This window comes from Ischnura elegans, chromosome 1, assembly GCF_921293095.1.
Source record: "Ischnura elegans chromosome 1, ioIscEleg1.1, whole genome shotgun sequence".
Lineage (NCBI taxonomy): Eukaryota > Metazoa > Arthropoda > Insecta > Odonata > Coenagrionidae > Ischnura > Ischnura elegans.
Genome location: NC_060246.1, coordinates 35266401 through 35290978, shown reverse-complemented (window position 1 = coordinate 35290978; position 24578 = coordinate 35266401). Strand labels below are relative to the sequence as shown.

Below are 24578 nucleotides of genomic sequence, written 5' to 3'. Positions count from 1 at the left end.
AATGACCCTTGAATATTCCTATAAACTCTTATTACAATTTACCAGCCTAAGAAATTCATTCTTTTACTTGACACTAAAAAATGGGCCCCACCTCAAAACAAGGCATGCCACTTTCAATCTAATGGGAAGGGAAAATGGTGTATTTTTAGGAAATTATCGTAATTAGTTGAATATTATATTGTATATCATTGAAATATAAGGTTGAATTATTGTTTTAAATGCAATTTTGGAGAACATTAAACCACTGAATGCAAGTTTTAAAATTGGCACGAATCTAAAAACCACCATATCTTGGATTTTTTAATTAAATTATTTGTGAGAATGAGAGCATTTAAAATAGCTTTTTCACTTGGAAGACTTCAATACAGCAAGTAAATGGCCCATTTATCCCGTGTAATATCCCAAAACGAGTTTCTGGCATTCCATGAGCTTCTACCCATTATTTCCTAGCTATGGAACTAGCAGTGTACAACAGCTGAATGGCTGCGATGCTATTTTCAACGTACCGCACTAGGTACAATTATTTGGGGAACAAAGTAATGCATTCGCATGAAATCCCCATTAAAAGTCGTTTGTTGATCTACAGTCATTTCTGTCATAAATTTGATTATATCTCGGGTAACTCACCAATTCTGCGATTCCGTTTTGTATTTGACACGCGAATAAAAGTGAGAAAAAAAAACTCGCTGTAGTCAATTTCACGATGCAATCGACCCCGAATTTAACTTTCGGAATAATGCGTGGTTGGTGAAAGGACAAACGTCCTTATTCATGTCATTTAATGAACTCCATTTTCACATTGTCACGGCTAAAGCCATGGATGGCATTTCACGTTTCATTGTATTTTATTCCAAGAATTAAATGAACATCAATTTTATCGACTTCCTCGATCCTGTGAGAAAGAGCAATCAAAAATATATTAAGGAATTACTATAAAAAAGTAATCGGTAATACCAAACCTTTAATTTTAACTTATGAAAGTCCACCAAGTAAAACTTGTGAATAGGTTAAGATGAGTTGATTTATAAATTTCCCAGATTGGACTCCATCCAGACATTTTTCGTCAAATAAGAACCATGGAAACTCTGGTAGATGGAACCATGGAAAGCTGGCATATTTAAAAATGCATTTTTGGTCGTAAAATTCAACTAAAGAAAAACGTATATTTTTCCTTGTAATTTATATAAAATTGATAAGGAGCTAATGAAATATATGTGATGGAGAAGATATAGACGAGATGAGCCCTCTCAATTAATGACAGGTATTTGAAGGAATGCAAAGTTTTGTATGATTTTACACTTTCCTGACGAACAGAATATTTCAACTTTTCTCAGCATCAGGAGGGGCGGGACTGGTCGAGTCCAATTTTTTGTCGCGGAGGACCGTGGACCAGCGTAGAAATAGCTCTGGCATTCATAATTCTTTTTAGAGTTCGATTCGAAGAGCTGCTGATCGAATATCCGTTATCTCTGTTGACGTTTCTATTTTCCAGTCTTATCTCTATAGCCTCTTTAGTTAAACGATCCCAAAATTGATCCTCCGCGACAACAATCGGGACTCGACCAATCCCGCCCCTCCTGATGATGGGCTTCAACGGTCACTTCAAATATTCATTCAGAAGCCTTGGGAATGAGAACGAGACGGAACGCGAAACGTCAGCACTCTTAGGATATCTTACCCGCGCAAAAACCCGAGAAAAGTTTAAATATTGATGTAAAGTTTGCTTTATTTATTTCACTTAATTCAATTCGCTCTTAAATTAAAATTTGAGCAATACACAATAATTAAAAACTTAATTTTAAAAACACAAGCATCAAATGACGAAATAACTTTGTAACCTGAATGAAATAAAAATTCGAAAATCCTAAAACCTCAATCTCTTGAAGATCTTAATTATAAACGGAGCTAAACCTATGGGATGACGTGAGCTACGACTGAAGAAGAGGTGACATGAGAATCTAAGGTGTGAAAGAGTATTATGGAGATCGGTTAATTTTTTATTTAGCAGAAAAATTTAGGTAAGAATTCAATATACGGCTAAAGGTGCGTCAAGTGCCCTAAAGACAATCATTATTTGAAGAAAAAATAAACATAAAAACTCCTCAAAACTAAGCAGTGCTCTACAAGAGAAATAGAAACAATTTCGATGAATCGCCATAACTTTGGCTATGTGATCACTCAATTCAATTCAAAGGTATCTTCATCATCAAAAAAAATTCTATATTCTAATCAAGCAGACCCCCTGATAGCAAGTGGTTACTTAGCTTAGTAATGGGTATACTCACACTTTCGTACGGGTGGCCAATATAAACAGGAGAGATTTCACGCCCTAATCCTTGAGTGGTAAGTCTCCAACTGCATGATAACTATAAGCGACGATTCACTTTTTTCACTAGCATTCGCAAAAGCACGCAGTAATGGCTGAGTCCCAGGAGAGCTAGTCGACAGCAATTGTGGCCAGCATCCGCGTACGAACATAATCCCTCTTCCGGCGACCCTTCCCCACCCACCGCGGCGCCAAATAAAAAATGCACCCGGATAACTTGTGGTTTTAAGCGATCATCGCGGGCGCAACTCGTTTTTAATTCACCAGCCTTTTGTCAGCCGGGGGGGGGGGGGGTTGGGTGGTCCGGGAGGTTGCATGACTAAATTGTAGCGCCTTTGGTCGTGCCCGAAAGGGAACAAAAGAGGATCGGCCGAGTTAATTTGGTCGGTCGCAGGCGGGTTCCTCGACGCCAACTGGCTCAATTTCGCCCGGGGGGAAGAGCATGGCGTCGAGTCCGCCGGAAGGGCGGCCGCCGGTGACCAAGAGGAGCTTCCTTTTGTGTCCGCACCGAGCCAAAAAGTGGCGGTCAGCGACGAGATACACGGAACAAAACGGTGCTAGATCGTTTCCTGCGACAGACCTTGTATATCGTTTACCAGCACATGAAACGCTTCAAATGAACGCACGGTAAGTAAAAAATTAAAGAGTGACGGCAAGAACTCTCTCGCCAAATATGCCGCATAGTAAAACGGCGATGTTTACCCTTTATCTGAACTGGTGACTCGGTAAATGTTAGCGGCAAATTACTCAATAGTTTTTCCCAAAAGTGGAATCTTAAGAGGCTCTTAGCGGTTTTTGATTTTAATAAGCGGATCAAAGGACGATTTCGTAATAAATAAATATTTTTTTCAATCCAATTACGGAGTATTCTACGATGAGTACTCCATTTGGAAGAAAAAAAATCCGTTGAAAATTGATATCGAGTGTAAGTCTTTTTTAATACAGAGCATTATAATTTATAACTAACTTTACTTTTCAAAGATCTATCTCTGTGACTCCAGCAGTTTTACTAATTTATACCGAACAACTTTGTTATAACTCGTGCCTGATCTGAAAAGAAATAGGTGTCCTAAGATTCTTAAAAATGTAAGATCATATTCAAACAAATAGCTAATATGTATTTTAAGAGGAAATACACACACATACAAACGAAATAATTTTTGCCCATCAGAAAAGTTTAGGAGGCAAGTGAGACAAATTTCTCGGGGATGGATGAAACTGTAGAGAGGATCGCGACTGCGCTTGTGAAATGACGCCATTGAGTCCAGGACTCTGCCCACACTATCTGGAGGGCAAATATAAACTTCAAATGCCCTCCGCGTAGCTCCCAAGGGTCAGGATTTCACTAAAAAAAGCTCTCAACCACTTCACCGACCCGATACCCGAGACGGGATGGAAAAAACAGCTGAATCCTCTCCACCAGATATCTCAAAACAAGAAGGGAATTGCACGAACATGTCCCGATAATGCAGGCGCTAAAACTTCGCATGGCTAATCTACGTAGTCTCAATCTCACTTTCTTCACCTTAATATGACTACCTCTTTCCTTTTTCCTCATAGTACAAAACTTATGTCCTTTCATTCTCTCTTCCTCAGCTCCTAAGATGTCATTTTTGACATCTCCATTACTCACTTTGTCGTGACTGAACTCCAATTTTGGTATCTATAGTTAAGGGTTATTATCACTTCAGATTAAGCCACCGGTGTGTGATTTTCACATACTCAGTGTAGATAGAACCTCTCACTTGGAGGATTTTTGTTTGGGGGTGTCGGAAGTCTCCACACAAGATTTGAACTAGGAACCCTCCACTCAGAATCAAGTGCTCCATCCACTAAGCAATCCCACACCCCAAATGTACATATTAATTCACATTTTCTAAGATAGATGAAACATCAGATACAGCCATTGATAAAATATTCGTTTATAACAAATTCACGCATCACTCAATCTGGTAAGGAAGGATAAATAGTGGATTTTCTCGGGCTAAATTACTCTCGTCACCGTGTCCAAGATATGAGCGATCTACTCTAAGAGAAAAAATTTATGTGGAGTTAAGTATGAATAGGAACACAAAGCAGAGGGCATTAGATATATATATAACACCCTATTTAAAAATTTCAGAGTTTGCATATTTGCAAAACAAAATTAGAACATTAACAAGGGGTAACTTAGAAGAAAATGAAATTCCTATTAGTATTCAGCAGCTTCAACATGCACTATTTTCTCTTTCATATTCCATTGGAAGTGGAATTTTTAAGGTGGGAACAAACAGCCATTCTTGGTTACATTTGTAAGACCTATCAACTTTATAACTCCAACCGATGCATTTATAGCATAACCGCACACCTCAAGGACCCTTTTCTTAAAAAATTTCCTCTTTCCTCCTTTCTGTATTTCTCCTGTACGCTTCCCCAGCATTATGATCTCATTAGATTCAAGTTTCCCCCGTTTGTGCCCATTGTATTGTCATAACTCATCATATGAGGAAATTTTCAGAAATCCTGAATTTCATGGACCAATATGGGCACTATGTTTCTCTTCAGTGATAATTTACTAAATAATTTTATCTCACGAGTTGTGTTTTCCTCGTATAGCGCCTGGGTAAAAACCTTGTTTTCGACGTTCTTTCGGGCTCTTCGGGAGAGCGGCTCTTTCAGGGTTTCGGATGGGTATTCTGGATGCATCTGATGCTTCATCAAAAGCAAAGATGATACATGAGTAGTTTATCATAACGTCACTAGGTATATTACAATGACCTGAAAGGCTGAGCTGCCCATATGAAAATTTATCGCAAGCGTTGGCCGGAACTAATGTTCCACGTACTTACTTAATTTCAACTCTTCAAGTTGCTGATTAGCTAATAGGGTGGCTACAGGCCGAGAGAAATGATTATTATCAACTAAAATCTTCAATCAACATCAAAAGTTTTAGAGAAATGAGAAACAGAAGCCTCGAAATTATGTACGGAAGACTCTATTAAGCCTTTCCCTCCGGACATTAGTTTTAGGAAACCATATTCTTCATCACTCACAGCAGCTGAAATCCATTACCTACTTCCACCAGGTAATTTCCTCCGCTTAGATTTGCACGCATGAATAACATGGAGGCGGTGAGCATTTTGCTGGGAGAAGGGAGTAGCTAATCCTAGGTGATATTGCATGCATGACGTGCGAGGAGAGAAAATTTTCAATTTTCAGAGATGTGTTTGTTGAGATGCATTCTGGGGAAGTATGGAATTCTGATTGAAGCAACTCATATTAACGTGATTCACGCATTCTCTTTCAAAATCCCGAGTCTTTCAAAATTCATATTTATACGGAAGACTTATTCAATTTCCAGTGGGTGGTTTCAATGCCAATTTCCGCATTTATCTCAAAAAAAAGGCATTTCATTTTAACGGGGGTCAATCTGCCTAAAATTATGACTTAAAACGTGCATTAATATTTCTCGTAAATGTTACTGCGTATGTATGCCCATTTCATGGCTTTAAAATTGATTTATAAATATCCAGGGAGTAAAACATTCATTTGAAGTCATTAAATAGGTCACACATGTTTACAAATGTCTCTGTCTAATAAAGTCCCTAGGCTTATCGTATTTCGGAATCAGGCCAAGTATTCATATGTTCAAAATAATTTGTACTCATCATCCACTAAAGAGCGAGAAATATTAGACTTAATCGCTAGCAATTAGCTTGAGAGACACCAATGTATATCCCAATCAATATTTTATAATAGCAATGAAAGATTTACTCCATATAAAATGCTTTATCACCTGAGACAAGTTCAACAGAAAATATTTGTGCGGAATATTTTTTACTCTGCTAAATTTTGTTTATATTTTTTGATGCTCTTAGAAATATTTTCCGTAATAATTATAAGAGTCCTCGCACTTGTAACTTGGCATATCCCAAAAAATGTACTAACAGTTTCAATATATTTTTCCAAAAATAATGCGAAGCAGTAATTAATATTCGTGTATCAAAGGTAATATAAATGAGGCGACGAAATGTACACTGGAGATTTATCTCGAATATAAGAAGCGTGTGAGAAACTAATGGGAAATGTTAATGAAGAAAGCTACCGTATCAATTTATAATGACGCATGAAGCCCAAAATATATGAATACTTGTGAATGTAAAGTTGTACACCCAACTATTTAGCTCTGTCATAATTTTTCATCTCAATGTTTGGAAAGGAAATTGCTTAGCTTTTCTACAAAACACACACTTTATTGCCGACTAGTTTCGGTTACACTGTACCAATTAGTCTTGATAATGGTACAGTGTAACCGAAACTAGTCGGCAATAAAGTGTGTGTTTTGTAGAAAAGCTAAGCAATTTCCTTTCCAAACATTAAATATGGAATTCTACAAAGTGAAGGCCTCAACAATTGAATTCATTTTTCATCTCACAAACTAGTGAGGAACTGAGGAGTAAGATCCGCTTTCATTATTATTACTAAAAATCAATGTCAGATCACCTTTATGGAGATTAATATTGTTATTGATTTTATTATTTTACTTAGAAATAAGACGCAATAAGACAAAATGGTGAACAATTGTACATAATTCTTTAATTAATTTCAGTTTTCTTAGTCCCTGAATGATTTGAGCTTGTTTTCTTCAAACATGCAGAAATACGATTCCTGTAGAAAATTACTCCACCTAATGCGCTATACATCTACCTCCTTTGTTAAATGCATGGTAAGCAGGAGTGATTTCATTTGCTAAGTGCATTGCCGTGGTATTGTACGAGTATCTGGCTCCTGGCAGCGCACTATTCCCGAAGCGGGTCAGAGTTTCAGAGCTTTTCAAACCCGTACCCCGATGATACCTTCACTGCACCTCTTAACAGAAAAATTTACTTTAAATTGCTGCAAATAAAGTATATTTTAAAGCAAAAAAAGTTATTATAAGTACCTTAACCAAATAATGCAGAGTTTATTGGTAAGCTAGTAAAAATAAATCATCCTTTTCAAGACTAAAAATAATTATGTATTATGTATTATGTATTAAATTTGGTACATTGGAGTGATTATAATTCAAGAGTTAAATCAAAAATTGCTAAACATAAAATGCTCATTATCCTCCTTTAACCGAAATAATATTTCATATTGACTGTAAATAAATTGAATATTTATTTTGAAATTACCGAATTATAATTTATAATGAGCGAATAAATAAATAGCAAGGAAAGCATTGGAACTTAATAGGAGGAACGTTTGTAAATTGTAATCGAGGCCGAAGGAAACTCCTAACGCAGCATCCTCGCGATGCAAGGTGACTGTGGGAGAACTGAACCTGAAATAAATGAAACATAGCTGAAATTCGCACAACCGTAGCTTAGCCTGTCCATAACTCTTCTCTCCTCCTCCATATAATAACTATTTTGCTTCTGGTGTCTTATTGGCCAATATGAGACTGAAATCCTAGACAAGGAAGGCTTTTTGGGTTTTCCAGAGGCCCAACAAACATAATTATTTCAAGTTGGTGCGTAGTTTTCCGCGGCGTTGTCTAGATGATGTCTCCATGTTTCTGGGCTTCACCGCGTGGATTTTTCTTTATGACGACAGTTTCTCCGGTATTCCAATCGACCTGAAGACGCCGGTTGGAATACCGGAGAAACTGTCGTCATAAAGAAAAATCCACGCGGTGAAGCCCAGAAACATGGAGACCATAATTATTTCAATACCGAAGCCCCGATTAGTCAAAATCCCAATAAGTCTGGGATTAAAAAACGCGTCTATAGGATAAGCATGTGAGGACTAATTGTGATGTATCACACTCTCTCGGCCACTCGCATTTTGTGTTTTTCGCGACAAATAACTCAGTCTAAACTAACGTTATCATCTTCATAAATAATCGTTGTATAGAGTTCACACGGAGCGTGGTATCATAATGGGTAGGTAGATCGCTTGTCTGCTGATCGAGGGATCATGGGTTCAAATCCCGGGTGAAGCCTTCGGAGAAACCCAAAAATAAAAAATCCTCGAAGTGCGAGGGAACACAAGTAAAGGAACTGTCCCCCTACCTCATTTGTGTAAAATTCACACGCCTGTGGCTTTGTTCGAGGTGAGCTCTACTCTAACCTATCCAAACTAACTTTCGGGTTGAATCGCTGAGTGAGTGAGTGTACACAAAATGTGCTTCCATCTCAAATACAATAATTGTTAAGGTAAGAAAAAACTGAAACAAACTTTTTAAAAATTGAGTTACTGATAAATATTGAAAGTGCACAAAAATATCTAGATGGTAACTTAGTCTTTAAACTAGCTATTTGATGCGAATATTCGCCCTTAATTAAATCAATCGAGCGAGAGTGATGCGTTCTCGGACCACCACCGGTGCCAGCAAAAAACAATGGGCATTAAACAACGAGGCGTTATTATTTAGTATAGAGCCAACAAAGGAATACTGCTTTGCTTTATCATGCACCAACCTCTGCCATAAATAAACGCCTACGCGCTGCAATTAACACCTCTCACAACGTTCCATATTACTTCCCGCATGAGTTCCCGATCGCTGAAGCGGAGAGGCCCGAAGGGGTTTTGAAGGGCCCGTTGAAGGACGCCTGCAAAACTCATCACACCGCCCACATCACAGTTCATCACATCCACGGATCCCCGGCTCCCGACAACCCAAGGGCCGACCAACTTACCTTCCCGGTCAAAAATCAAACAGCTCCCTTGCGTTCGTTTTTGCGCCATTATTATTTCCATTGATTTCTGCGAAGCACATGCAGCGGGAGGTCGTCGAAATATGAGCCTCACACAGTCGCATCAGCGGGAGGCGTCCCCACCACAAGAGGCTTTCTAGCTCAGCTGATTTTTTTTTTGCTCGACCACCTGCAGTCCCTGCGCTCGGCTTGACGAGTCTTCATCACGAAACCTCACTCGCTCGTCGGAATTGTCAAAAGCGCGAAGCCACGCAATTCTTTTAAAAGCCAGCCATCTCTCTGCATTCTATCTAGCCTGTTTCCCGGATCCGACGCTTTCTCTATCTTCCCTTATTAACCCTTTCTAACCCAGAGCTGCTTCTGGGAGAAATCGAATTTCAAGATTTTTCATTCTGAAAACTTCAAAATTTTGCACTCAACCATAATTATTGTGGCAGCTAAATATTTCATCATTACAAATTACACCACAAAGTAATCCTTGTTTAGATATTTTCTAAATAGAACAGGATTTTATAATTTTTTTATGTTGCAAAGAAGCAACACTGGGTTATAATGGGTAAAATATCCTCGCAATACTCACTCCTTACGTATCCACTGAGTCCCAATCGAGTGCATTTTTTTTAACCCCGAAACGTATAGGACCTACAAACTGGGCCAGATTTATATCGCCACATTAGTGGCTTTATTCTTGACTCGTCTTATAATAAATAGAGATTGATGATAATTACATATACAGTAAGTAATAAATGAAAACTGAGCAAAATAAAATTTAAAATGAGATTTAGAATTAATAATAATTAATACTTCAAAGACTACTATGAATTGAAACTACGATTGAAGGCATCACGGTAATTCTGAGCATACTTTTCAAAGGAATGTAACCACATCGGGAACATACGGTGTTTTAAAATATTGGGACACTCTTATTCCTAAAATACATCAGTTATAATCACAGTGACAGGATCCTATCCTTTTTCTTTTTCTGGGAAATATGAATCAAATTTTTGATAAGAAATAACACTTTTGGTCTTATTACACGAACTTCCGCGAGAAAATTAGGCCATAAGCTATTTCCATAAATTTTACCTACTCCATTTTTGATTGATTAAATTGAATAATATATCTCATAGAAATGATTTACCACATATCTTTCCAAGGATTTGAAGGACAAGCGGATGAAGGAATAATTCGATCAAACGAGATACGGGCGTAGCGTAGTTTCATGGATATAACTAATCTGATGGAAGAAAGAATATATATTTTTTCTAAGGTTTCAGACGATTTTAGAGGGGGTTGATTCTATGACTTTTTGTCTTATCTCGTCTCGTTCGCCCCAAATATTTGTATGAAACAGTTAGCCAGTGAGTGGTCGGAAGTGGGTTTTATAGTACATAGATAAGAAATATTGAGTATTCTTGATCACTGTGGATCAAATTGTGACGGTGGGGGCAAATTAACCGGCCTCAGGGAGACCAATATGTGAGACCGGTCCCAACCCGTCGGCTAACATCGCACTTGTGCTATTTTATGTGGCAAGTAATCACACGACATTCACCAAGGTGAACGCTTCACTGCGCGTATAAGAAACTCGGTTGATTCCACCAGCTACAGAGAAATTATTCAGGATCTTCACAGTAAAATTTTCCCTGCATTGTTTATCAACTTAATTTTTCATCCATAACACTTGAGAGTCTTTGAAACGTGCATTGGTATGCGCAAACCTCATGCATATGTCATCAATATTACATTTTCTCTTTGCTTAACAATTAATCGTATATTGAAGTACGCTTATCAAGCCTATAAGTTGGTAATCAACACAAAAATAACATTCATTAAAAACACCGAAATAAATCATCATTTTTTCTACCTGAGCCCTAATCCTAATCAGTCTAGCAATATTACAATACTAATTCCAACTCAAACGACATATCAAAACTGATCTAGTTTTTCTTCTCTCTGAGGGATCGGGTTGGTATGGTGGCCTTCACTCGGCGGGCTCGGGTTCAAATCCCGGCGGTGGCAGAGAATTTTCAGAGACTGCCCGATCCCTGCTTGAATTTTGTGTGGAGGACATTTCAAGCGGAACACTGCGTCCGTCGGATGGGACGTTAAGCCATGGTCCCCTTGGCGCCTTTCCTTAAGAACAGGCTAATGCCGACGCCGGGTATCTCTCCACCCTTCCTTACCTACCTCTTCCCTCACGGCGCAAATAACCTCAGCTGTCGATCCAATACCATACCATTTCATTTTCTCTGAGGGCAATATGTATCAATCTAATTTTCTCTCTTTCAACATTTTGGATATATATTTTACTAGACCAAGCATGATGAGAAAGAGAAATGGCGAAAAATTACATTAATGACGTAGAAACATGTATATCCTAAAATATTTTGAATCATACCGAAACGTCTTTAAGGAAAGCGAGCAAGCCCAACCTTTTGGATACCAATGGGTTCAGGCTTCAAATCTAAGGTGAAGCCTACAGACACATGGGAAACGATGATCCTCATACTCAGGGAATATCGGATATAGTAATGGCAAATATAAGATTTCTTCTATCCTGAAAGAGTGTAAATCACACGCCTATGGCTTAGTGAGCAACGCCCTCTAATCTCACCTATTAAAACAAATCGTTGAGTTGATTCCCTGAGTCAGTTCGTTTAGCGTCTTCAGTGGTACAGCTGTAATACTAAAGAAACTAAAAGCAAACAACTATTGACCAGGACTAGGGAGTTTAAAAATTAGGAAAACTTTCAAAAAAAAAAGACTGTCCGTAATCGCGAAATAATGAAGTTTTTTAATCTTTTATTCACGCATTTTGTTCGCCTCGGTGTGACTTTACTCTTTAATTCATAACCCACGTCGCCGTTTGTTTGCAAAGGACGGAGTGAGATGTGAAATGGCCAAAGTTTTTGAATGACAGGCGGCCACAAAAGGGATTCGCCAGTGAATCAAAAAGGCTTTTTCAGCTATTCATGAGAAACGTCAGGGTCTTAATATGGGCCGATTAATTTCAATGCCATGACTTACGAGCGTAATGCACACCATGTAAACCAAACCTAAATATCCCATGTGAACAAATTCCCTGACTTGTTGGACTATTTAGTACAAAAATGTATGTAATATACTTTTTCATTTCTTTCTATTACCTTTTTTATTTCAATTTGCATTTATCAAAAATTAATGGAGTTTGACAATCAGCATATATCCATTAAATCATACTACTTATTTTCAATTTTGATCATATCAATGTATTAACAAAAAGGTATACCATACATGAATAAGGTACGTTTGATCCATTCATGAGATGACAACTAACGCAAAATTCTTCAACATTGTGAAATCTCACACATGTCTCATCCCGCAGATTAGGTGTGATGGTTCTATATTCAGGATTTACGTGTTTATTAAAAAAAACACAACGTTACTTTGGATGCATTTTCGAGCAACATTTTTGTGCAGAATACACTGTCACTAAATCAAAATAATAATGATAATTAGCAATTATTAACATTTGAAAAGATTATATCAGCAATGATCTCAAAATACTGGACTATGGGTTATAACAAATATACAGTAAAATGTACCGATCCTTCTTCAATCGTCAGGCGGCGTTTTATATAACACTAAATACACGATTAAATTCAATTAGCTCATCCAACCATGCAACGGTGAGAAATTTATTTTCTTTGTTTAGTCAGAGTTTGGTTTCATTTGCCGTTTAGCATATGAAAAGCCATTATTCATTCAGCAATCTCTAATTTTTGGGGTTAATTCTTTTTCGAGCCAAGATTTTTTTGCCGTTGATGTATCGGCTTTCCTTGTCGCAAAATCCTCATATCACGCTGTGATGGTTTTTAATATAAAAAAATCAACGCGATACTACATCGTAAAGGTGAAATAGATATCAGTGAAATGGCTTCTTCGATCTCAGGTAAAATTTTAACGTATAATGACCAACGTTGCCTCAATGCAACATGAAAAATGCATAAATTTTTACCCATATTTAGGAAATATCTAAACTAAGTTTTATTTTGTGATGCACAGTTTAATTACAAATTATAGCCGCCACGATAATTATGGTTCATTGCGAAAATTTCATTTTATTTTAAACTAAATAAAAATCTGTAAATCGAGGTCATTAACTGAGAAAATATTTACGTTTTTTCATAATGTCCATAGCCATTGAAATAGAAACCGTCATAATTTTACCAATCATGAACTTCTTAGATATTATATCACGAATGAGAATGAGTTCAACTAGTTTAATTCTTAGTTAAAATTATTTCTTCTCGTTCCTCTTGAAAGGTAAATAAGGGTCCAATTTTCCGCTTTAAGTTTAGGCTTCTCTATTATCTCTGCTGAATTGAGAACTGTTTCCTCTACTCACAAGATTCTGTGTTATATTTTATTATGGCAGTTTATCCACGCATCATTTCTGAATTTAAACTGCATTAAATATAAATATGTCTAAATTTAAAAAATAAAAATCTGTTATACATCGCACGAATAAAAACAAAACGCAAATACTGACGCACAGGATGCATCTTTAGAAATAGATATCTTGGAATCTATGAAACAAAGGCGACATTTTACTATGAAGGCCAACTTGCATAATAATTCAACTCTTTGACTTCTCGAAAAGAAAATACACCTCGCCAAAAGGGAAGTACCATGCACAAAGGTCCCCTCCACTCAACCCAGAGATTCTGAAGCTTCATTATGATCGGAAATGTCATTCTTGGTGTGTTGTATGGCTTTCGGATCGAGAGGAATCCTCTCCTTTTTCAGAGCGCAAATAACTCATGATTAAGAGAAGAATGGCATCCCTTTCCTTCCGAGAGGAGGATAATAAAGCAAAATTAATTTGGAAATGAAGAATGGGGAACGGCGATAGGATGATGCTGACATTCAATTGCTAACGATATTTCTCACAATCAAACCCCTCCATAATGATTCTGTACCCCGATGAACTGGGTTCTGAGTTTCATAAAGGTGCATCCGTCACAGATTTGATGTAAAGGGCAATTTATTTTCTTACTCAACCTAAGAAAGTCAAGTAACGTGGGTACCCAATTAGAAAAGACAGCAGTTCACTTTTTCATTGTGTCTGAAAAATAAATACAATGGGATGTAATTATCCAGTCGGAGGAATAAAAATTCAATTATTTCCTATATCATGGATTCCAATATCTTTTAACGAAGACCTTCACCGAATACTCCGAGTGCAATCCAATACATAAAAAAGAAATTCTTCATAAATCGCTCATACCTAAAGCTATAAATATTTCAAGGTGGGCAAAAGATAAAATAACCTATTGAAACAAACAGAGCATCCCAAAATAGACACATTAGTATATGAGTATTTGCTGGCCTTGGTTGCCGCGTGGTACAGTCTTCGCCTGTCAAACCGTAAGTCGAGATTTGAGTCCCGCCTGGATAGGTTGCCACTATCCAGAACATGAATGTTTGTGATTTATCATTGTTATTTGTTTTATCCACGATGTAAAGGCTTCGTAGTGCTATTTTCCTAGTGATGAATATTTAAAAAATATATATATATAAATATGCATATAAATTCACAGGTAAGGAAAGTATAGGATATATATAAATAGTTACTTAAGTGGTAACTTAGGCACAGAGTTCGCAGTATTAACTTTTGTATCATTTTATTCACTAAGCTCACTTCTACTTAGTACACAATATTACTGCTGAGTTCATTAACGATAGAAATCAAAATCTCAGAATTCTACGACACCCTAAAAATCTCAAACATCAAGTTAAATAAAGTATAGTTCTTTATCGGCCCATATCCCAAGGAATACCCGAAAATGTCCATAAAAAAGAAAAAATTGGGAAAGATTGGTTATATTAATATTACGTGTCTTAAAAAAGGGGGTGGGATAAATTTGGCATACAAACGATTTTTCGTTTATCCGGACTAAGCATTATTTTATCGCTCGTATCTGGGATTTCAAAACCAAAATTATTAAAATAACCACAACATTTCTAATATAAATTGATATCTCATAAATATATAACAAAGAAAAACCTCGCATTATTGATATTTTTATTACTTAATCCATTGCATTGAATTTCAATCCCTTTTCCTTGATATGGTGAGGGCGATTTTTTTCAACACTTCACATGATTAATATGTTTGAAACTGCATTGATAAATTAGCGGGTGACTAGATTTTCAGTCAAAATGAATTATTTGCTAATTTTGTTGGAGAAAAATAATTGGTTAAATACATCCATTCATTCATTTATTTCCTCCATGGTTAAGTAGATTACTAAACCAATCAATTTTGAGCTATAATCATTTTTTTTTGTTCAAAATTTGAAGTTTAAAATAATACATTAGCCCGATCCATTGGGCCTCCGTGATTCACAAATTAATTTCAATACAACTCGTGTGATTATTTACGCACTACCTTGATATCTCTCCGTTAGTATATATTTTTCTGTTCATAATCATGAAGAACGTTGAATAAAAGAATTTAGAGTTTATCCTAATTATTTTATATTCCTTATATCATATGAACGAGGTATTCGCTGCAAACGGTAATCTCAAGTTTTTCTTACATTAGTAGATCTTTATAGCATTAACTGCGACTACTACAAACACGAGACTCAGAGAAAAATCATGAGCTTTCCGTAACTCGCAAATAAATGGCTCATAAGAATAATTAAACTACCGCTCATACGCCAATCTTTTTTAACGAACAAGATTGTTACCGCTGTTTGGATATTTATTAATGCTTCCCTAGTTAATATTCTAATGACTATTTATTTCGTAACGCTATTAATTAGAAAAAAATCGATCTTTATGGTATTTTTCACTTCAATTGTAACACAAAGGATGTGTACACCGTCTATGAAGAAATGATTTTGTGGTCAATAAATTCAATTATCGGGAATAAATTATTAACGGGAAATTAGTCACTTATCTCTGCAATTCCAGATGACTTATGATACAAAGCATCGATACTCAATTTGGAAAGCATACCAGTGGAAATCCGTGGGCAAAAGAAATACGTTGATTCCCGTTGACTACAAATAGGTTCGAGCACTCTGCATTTTCTATAACTCATACACTTAATCTCTCTATTTAGTTCTTCTTCCAATATCTCCGGTATAGACCTTACATTGCGTGATAATGCCATTGTGATACTTTTCCGAACTCGAAGACTTTTGACTGGAAAGATTTTGATTTGATAAGTGGGGAAAGGACGCTTTCGGAAGCCCATCGAACACCCGTCAAGACCTCCTCCATGCGGCACGAGATTAAAAATAAAGGAACTCATCATTATCGACTCGTTCCTCATCCTTAAATGTCCCAAAAGGGCTCCTTGAAGATTGGAGTGAGAGGTGGGGCGGCGTGGGTGGGCGGGAAACGCGATTGACAAATGGGATGCTTCTTCCTTCCTCGTTACGAGGAGCCTGACATAAGCCACGGGGTCGCAACCGCCGGTTCCAATGGCCGCCGATGGTGGGCAGGAAGGTAGAGGGACCGCTTCGCTGGGGAAAACAGGAGGCCGATGTCGGGCGGCGAGGAGGAAGTTAGAGGAGCAGGAGATGGATTGAGAGTAGGTTGGGGTGGGAGAAGAATCAAAAAAAGGAGCGAGGAAAGACAAGAAAGGTATTGGATGAAATGTAGCAAACGGAACGAAGAAATTGACGCGCGTCAACGTAGAAATAATGATGTGGGTGGCGGGGAAGCTTGATGCGCGCATGAAATATGCGAGTTCGGAATCGCAAGAGAATATATTGAGACAGGAGAGAGGCAAAGGCCAGATGCTACCGATGAGAACAGTTTCAGGCATATTGGTAGAAAATATGACGTTCAACACACAATTCCTGATGTATCGAGGGCTAAAATATGGTAATATGAAATGTACCGAATAAATCGCCCACTCAGCTGCAGGCTAAAATTATTTGATTTCCCTTTGGACGAGGAGGTGAAATGTTAAAAAAAATTTCTTTGGATAAATAAAATTATTAAGGCCCTATTGATAGAGTTTAATGGTGCAATAGCATTTTAGAATGCCTTCTCAGTTGATAAAACGGAAAATTTTATATATTTTGTAAATATCGAACGCTGAATAACACTTAACCAACAATATCATGAAAATGTTCAAAATTACGATAATCAGTCATCTTTATCGATTCATAAATTAATTTTTGCGTGGTATTTCGCAAATTAGGAATGGGAAAATTTATTTTTTTCGCGCTACTGTTTCATCACCATAATTTCTAATGCTGATATACCATTTTTTGCGAAGTCACCAGAATTATACTATTTATAATTAGTTGTTAGTTCTCTAATTTGACATCTTCCGACGAGTACAGAGAGGAAAATAATTGACACCCGGCAAAGTGAAAATTAGGAGTGAAAAAGTAGAGGTTTTCCTGATTTCCAATGATTACTACACCATGATAGGGTTTTTTAAATGCTATTCTTTACAATAATTTAAGTGATTGAAGAGTCCGTTAAAACATGAGCAAGGAAAAAAAACTTTTTGCGAATATACCTTCCTTCTCACTCACTCAGTGTTTCAACCCGAAGTTTTTGTTTGGATAGGTGAAAGTAGAGTGCACACCAGACACACAGGCGTGTGAATATCACATTGCCTGGGTAGGGGAGGCAATGGTCAGTGGGCAACCTGGGGCTGACTCGAACTTCGAAGATTTTATTTGCGGGGTGTCCGAAGGATTCAGCCGGGATTTAAACCCGAGACCCCTTGGTCAGTACCCACTAAACTACCAACTAGAATCTCTTCTACTCTTCCCCATACAGGATGTAGAAAAATTATTCCTCTAAATTTTAATCCTGGAAATCTGATTCCAGTAGGAGCCACAATTACCCATGATTTTTACGTCGAAAACGCACCATTTTTAAATTACATGAACTTTGAGCCAAGTGTACCAGTTGGCCTCGAGTTTTCCATGTTGCCAAGTACTCTGGACAAATCATGACTTCGAATTATTTGCCTTTATCCAATTTCCTTTGTCTTTGAAACAATTTTTGACCTAAATACCATTACCAGTTTTGGTTCCTAATGGCATCAGCTTTCCAGGAAAAAAATTTTATCCACCATGTCTACAAAGAAGCCCACTGGGTATGACGTAATTAACGCCACTTTAAAAAAAAACCCTTGCAGGATAGTGAAAATTTTAGAGGGGAATTCTAAATGCATAATACATAACGGAGGCAGGGGTAGCTGCTTTTCTCAGGAATGCGACATGAGCATTCAGGGGAATAGGCACCCCTGTCTACAAGGATAACATGGATGGAGCACTGGTGAAAGAGGTGCGGCGCATGAAAAATAGTAAACTGTCGCAACAAAGAACAACTTAAACGAGAATATTTTTACCTTTGATAGAATTGAAAATTGTGATTAGATTGATCTCCAACGTAACATTGGATTTTGTTTCCTATTATTCGATTGATCTCCAACGAAATACAAATTAGATTTCGTTCCTTATTATTCCGTCGAAAAACTCTTCAGCCGTAACCGAGAGCTGCGTAAAAATAAAGCAATGTTATAACATAGGCACCTTTGTAAGGATAAAGAGGCAAATATATTGAGTTCGCTTTTTTCAAAACAGTAGACTTGTGGAAATGTACACAAAGAAGGGAAAATATAAGAAAATATGCTTTGGAATGTGGAATAACTTAGTCAAACAAAGAAAAAGGTAAAATATAGGATCTCTGAAAATCACATAAAAATGATATCTGATAATGTCAATTGCTAACTTAAACTCGTTTATAAGAAAAATCTCACTCAATTATGTTTAAAATTATTGAAAACCAATACCTATCAAAATAAATAGATATCAGAACTACGAGCAGCGAAGAAAATGATTTATTCCTGAAGTAATAAGTGTGAAACAGAAAAGATAGATTGCCTAAATTCTACGTAAAGCTTCATGAGAAGATATTAACTAACTAAGATGAATATACTGAATAATAATGAAATTAACGCGTAGAAAGCAGGATCAAAATTTCGAGAAAAGAGTGAGACTTGGCGATGGAAGGCGAAGGACGTACGGAAGAAGGGAGATGTCCAAGCCGTGAGAGCGATACGTTATGTTCCGAGGTTTGTGCCCTTTGGGGAAATCATGTGGGCCAGGGGGACGAAGGAAAAAGGACAAGCGATGAGTCCCGAAAGGACTGCGGGAGACGAAGCGTAGGCCGGGATCGCTTTGTATGCGTCACGCTGATTTAATTCCACGGATTCCTTCCATCTGATCGGAATTGCGAGCTTCAAAAGGGACTATCGATGAAAGGCAACTCCATCCATAGCGGAAGTGAAAAATCATTTAGCCTTCAGCTATAGGAAAACGACTATTTTAACTCCGAAAACGACTTTCGGACCCAGAAAAAAAAGATTCGCCTCCCCGAATTAAAAATTAGTGGGTAGCCAAATTTGCATGACTGCTTCATTTGAAAAAGTTTGGCCTCATTAATATTCATAGCCACGAAAGAATTGATCAGCCGGCGTCACTCATCGGAGGGAATTCTTCCTATATATGCATTTCTTTTTCATGTCATAAATTCAAAGAATTTCCAGAAAAAACTACAATCGTCGAAAAAGAACATCCAAAGTCTCCTGGATAGATAAAAAAGTGATTAGGTACATAAACTTTCAAAATGAATTGACCAATCATCGCTTCCTGCTCTTTACATTAATACATTCGTTTTTAAATTTCGAAACTTTTTTCGGCTAAAAGGTGGATAGGAATTTTTTAATCGAACCTAGGATTTAATATTCCAGGGAATATCGCGCCATTAATATCCGTTACCGTATCCTTTCAAATTTCATTCTAGCGATATCAGGAAAACATTTTTTTTGCTCTAGTATAGTTATCTTCACGATCGTGATCAAATACATTTGCAAAACTTAGACGTGAAAACTGATTGCAGGAAAAACAATTAAAGCTAGATCGCCATTAAAAACTTAAAACCCTGGCCTAAAACCATTTTAATCTGCATTCGCAATCAACAGGTGACCCACCTGTGCGGGCAATATTCTCTTATTTTCCACATTAAAAGTACTAGACCAATTGGTAATTAAAAGTAAATAAAACTCAATTGAAAGCCATTGTCGGTTGAAGTATCGTTAACAGCAGGAAATACAGCGGATATTAAGGGCATTAAGTTAACTTGCTAACTTTATCGTAAGTTATAAAGTTGCGTACGTCCAGTAACTTTTCTTACTTAACTTAACTTACGCTTTGAAAGCTCAAAATTATGAGGCCTTTCTCTAATGAGCCACCACTAATATTCGGTAAGTTACGGTAATACAAGCTGTAATTTTCAAAGAGTAGAAGAGCATAATTTTACCTCTCAACGAGAGATACGAGACAAGAAATGACGAAATGTATTTTCTCTTTTAAATCCGATCAATTTTTTAGATTAATTGTTTTTCACAAAAATACGAAATTTTACATCAAAGCAACGCATGTAAATAACATTTTTATAAAATATGAAAAATTGCAATGGGAATATATCTACGAGGTTTCCCTTTTCTGGGTCACCCGACAAAAATCAATTAGAAAAGTAATTGGTTATCGAAATAAAGAAAGAATTCCCCAGCTATATTCAATAAATAACATTTTTGCGACAATTGAGAACCTTTTACACGGACAGATAGATGTGAATGTTCAACGAGCTTGTAATTCCACGGATTTTCAGGACATAACACCCTTTGAACCGACTGATACGCTCCAAAATTGGAAAACCAAAAGCTTTAAATAAGGCTGTGAAAAAAAATATTGAAGCTGATGAGATCACATTTCTTCTTCAAAACTTCTGAAGATGGCTTAATCCTAAGTTAAACCTTTTAAAATTAAAATACAGTTCTCAGACAAAAATATCAAGTTAAGTCAAATATTTGGTTCAGCGGATATAAAATACTATACGTAGACACACATAACTTGCCATGAGCATATTTTAAGGTTTCTTTGAAAATAACGAGCGACTGAAATGGAAAAGAGAAATTCATCCCTACCAATTACCCAGCGATTCCTCTCATCCAGCGATTGCATCAACTCAGCCCAAACTGCTTCAAACTAATCACAACTATTTCTTTCTATTTCTAAGATGACATATTTAGCTTTTAAATTTTTAAACCAAACTAATCTTATCCTCCATGATAGTTTGAAAGTTCCTGTTTGGCCTAGTCCCGCGCTCTCCTAGATCCTAACCCTTCTAAATTATCTCTATAGTAAGAATAGTGCATCTGGGGGTACGAAAATGTCTTATGTCACAAATCGTGCAGGAGAGACAGTAAAAAAAATGAAGAAACCTTCCTCGTCACTCACCTAGGGCGGGCGACCTGCGAGTAGTACTTGTCGAGCTCCTGGAGATACTTGAGAGCGTCGGCCATGGCCGCCAGCTGACTGGGGTCGGGCTTGGCCTCCGCGGGACTCCACAGCTCGGTCGCGATGCCCAGCAGGATTAGAGCGGCGGCCGCCAGCCACGGGAGACGTCGGGAGCTCCTAGCGGGGACGCGCGCCGACTTCGCCGGCCAAGAGGCGCTGCTAGCAGCCATCGGATGCATTTCTCTTCGTGCGGAGCTGAAGACACCTGACTGCAGGGGGCGAGTTGGAACCGAATCTCCTCCGGCGCGACTGAAATGGACTCTTTTTAACTCTGCTTCCTCTCGTGCGACCGACTGGCTTCGCGTCCTCCCGCGCTAACTGATAAGTAAAACCTAATGGCTTGACTGGCGAGAAAGCTTTTTTTTCTCTTCTCTCCTCGTCCTTCTCTCACCGCTCGGTTCTTCCTCTCGAGGTCTTCCACTGCCGTTCAGGTTCTGCAATGAGCGCCGTTTGCCAAGTAACGCGACGTATTTGGTCCTCCCCCTTTTATAAGGCCACGAAATTCCGCGCTCGGGAAAGGGAGGGGGCACGGAGGGAGGGAGCGGCGGTGCGGGGTGTGTGTTTGGTAGAGGGGTGGGGATCGTGGAAGTGGGGGGGGTGGGGTGGTGGTGTGCATTAGACGCAAAGGGGTGGGGGGAGGTGCGTGGGCCAGGATTATGGGGGTGGCCTAAAGGGAGGGTTTGTGAGGTGAGGATGCCGATGAGAGGGTGGGGGAGGGTTTTTTACTTACACGATGGGGGAGGGACACTTGGGTGGGAAGGTAGACTACTTCGTGGGGAAGAGGGCGGATGAGGGGGGTTGGTGGCGAGTTGGGGGTGTGAGGATGTGGTCCGGAGGTGGGGTTATTGCGGTGGGCGGGGGAGTGGGAGGTGGGAATGGAAAGGATTGGTGGCAGGGGAAGGGGGAATGGAAAAGGATGACGGAAACTGAGTGAGTAGGTACAAAGGACCTCCCTCTATGGAGAGGCATACATGGTGGGAGGTGTTTGGAGAAAAAGGTGAAAATAAACATAATATCTCGGGAGCGAGGAAATGGGTATGAGTCAAAAAGTGACGTTCGACACCGTGTGACGCGAGTGGGTCATATCGCACACCACGGTTGGTCATTCGCTTTGCGGAGGTGGAATAAGCACATCCGGTTAGTTGTAAGGAAGGACTCAGAGAGTAAAGTTACGGCAAACTAATCCCCACTACGATTTCGTGTAATAAGGGTATACTAGGGATTTTTTTTATACTTTCGAAGTACTGATATACCTACTTTGAGGTAATAATCTACCAATACACTTGCATAAAAGATAGCATAAGAGTTGATTTGGTGGAATATTTTTATGTCGGAAGAATCCGCTGCCAAATTTTGCCTAAACTCCTTGAGTGAAATTTGGTGTCTTACTAAATTAACAGCGGAATGATTTCCAGTCTTTCATTTCATTAACACATTTATCGTTATTTTCCGATTCGACTATTTGCTTAAGGGCGTTAACTAGTACAGAGGAATAGTGGCAGGATATTGATACCTCTGATTTAAGTTTTGGCCACTTTGATCGTCCAAGTAGTTTAATCATTAGAGATTATTTCCTCTAAATGTATAAATCAAACGAGCAAAATTGCCGATGAATGTCAAAATTTTAATAATCTCAAGTCTCTGTAAAAAAATGTCATTTTGGCCACCTTGTCTCTAATTTAAATTCACCAAAAAAAATATCTAGTATTTAAGTATACCGGGACTAGCCACGGTGATAACTTTTACGGGTGTCACCCGTAATGCACAAATTGTGCGAAAAATTTCCCTGTGGATTTTTCGTACATACATACAAATATCTGGTAAGCTAAAAATAGGTTTCTTCTCGGATACCTCTATTAACTATGTTCTATTAGGCTTCAAAATGTTGGAGAAAGACAATCTTTCCATCAGGATTTTCAAAATATCAAATAATTCCATTCTAAAAGCTAGGATACATTTATGTGGAGCATCATATATGCCAAAATTAGAGGCACCGCCACAGCATGTCATCGAATCAATTCTATTGGGTCATCTCCTTTACCTTTCTGAAAACTGATCACAATCAAGCGAAAACTTTTACCTCCCCGTTGTCTTTGGCAAGAATCGAAGAGCTAAGATGGAAATTTAGGGTACTGACGTGGTAATTCGCGGAAACAGCGAGGCCGAGGAGCGGTGAAACAAGAGGTTGAAGAGTCACTGAATGGCCGGGGGGCGGGACCACCGTTCTGAGATTTAGGAGCGAGGGAGGTAAAATGGTGGGTAAGGGGAGGGGTGGGAAGCGAAGGTATCAGGAAGTGAAGCGGGTGAAATTTATCGCTCCCGAGTTAACGGGAAAGAGGATTGTCGCCCCGGACTAATGAGTGCCGCCGACTTGGCACGCTCACGTGGGCGTCTGTTGGGGTTGCAGTGCTAACGGAGAGCGTATGGCGTGCGCCAGAAAACCCCATGTCTAGGGCCGGGTGCGTACTCAAAAAGGGAATTTCCAGGAAAGGCGCGAGTTTCGCGCGGGGCCCAGGCGATGCGGATCCTGCAGGCGGCGCAGAGCGGCGCGGCGTGGGCGCGCGGGCACCGGATGATTCAGAGCCCGCGGGACGGGGGCATCGCCGGAAGGGCTTTGGGAAAAGGTTTTACGGTTGTTTTTTTGTTCCGATGAACGTCTCCCCATGAGCGTGGGTTTTGAAGGAAAGGTGACGATGGTTGGATCATACATTGAGAGCTGAGGGAGGGAGACGCAAATTTATGGGTGAAAGGGAAAGAGAGGGAGAGGAAAGTAATAATTCATTCGTTTGGCATTCTCATGGTAAGCACCTGTGGGTGTCAATGAAAATGGTCGGAACAATTCTAAAGGTCAGTTAATGAGGAATATATACATTTTCATAGGAGACTTTCATTTGATAACTAGATCAGCAAGAAAAACCGTCTTCACGACCGGAAGATCCGGTTTTGTATCAGAGTAGCGGAAAAAACAATTCTTAAAATAAAACAAGACATCTTTTATGAGAGGGGATTACGGAATGGGAACAGAAATTTGTCACTTGCGTCTTTAAGTACTGGTATATGGGAGATAGAAATACCTTTAGTGAAGATTGTTTTTGATATTAGAATTTCGTGAAGGTGGGAATATTTCATGAATGAAATTGGGTCATTGATATACGGAGTCGGCATCGGTAATAACTTAAAGTA

The 24578-nt window shown here is 38.5% G+C and overlaps 1 protein-coding gene across 2 annotated transcripts in view; it reads right to left on the bottom strand.

Moving 5' to 3' along the window:
- LOC124158775 (neuropeptide F) overlaps window positions 1-21866 on the bottom strand; it is a 54267-nt gene extending 32401 nt beyond the window's left edge. For both annotated transcript variants that reach the window (XM_046534088.1, XM_046534097.1), the window contains exon 1: window positions 21336-21866. In XM_046534088.1, the coding sequence (XP_046390044.1) occupies window positions 21336-21574 (239 nt within the window). In that variant the 5' untranslated portion in view covers window positions 21575-21866. The remainder of the gene's footprint in view (window positions 1-21335) is intronic.
- Between the last annotated feature and the right edge of the window lie 2712 nt (window positions 21867-24578).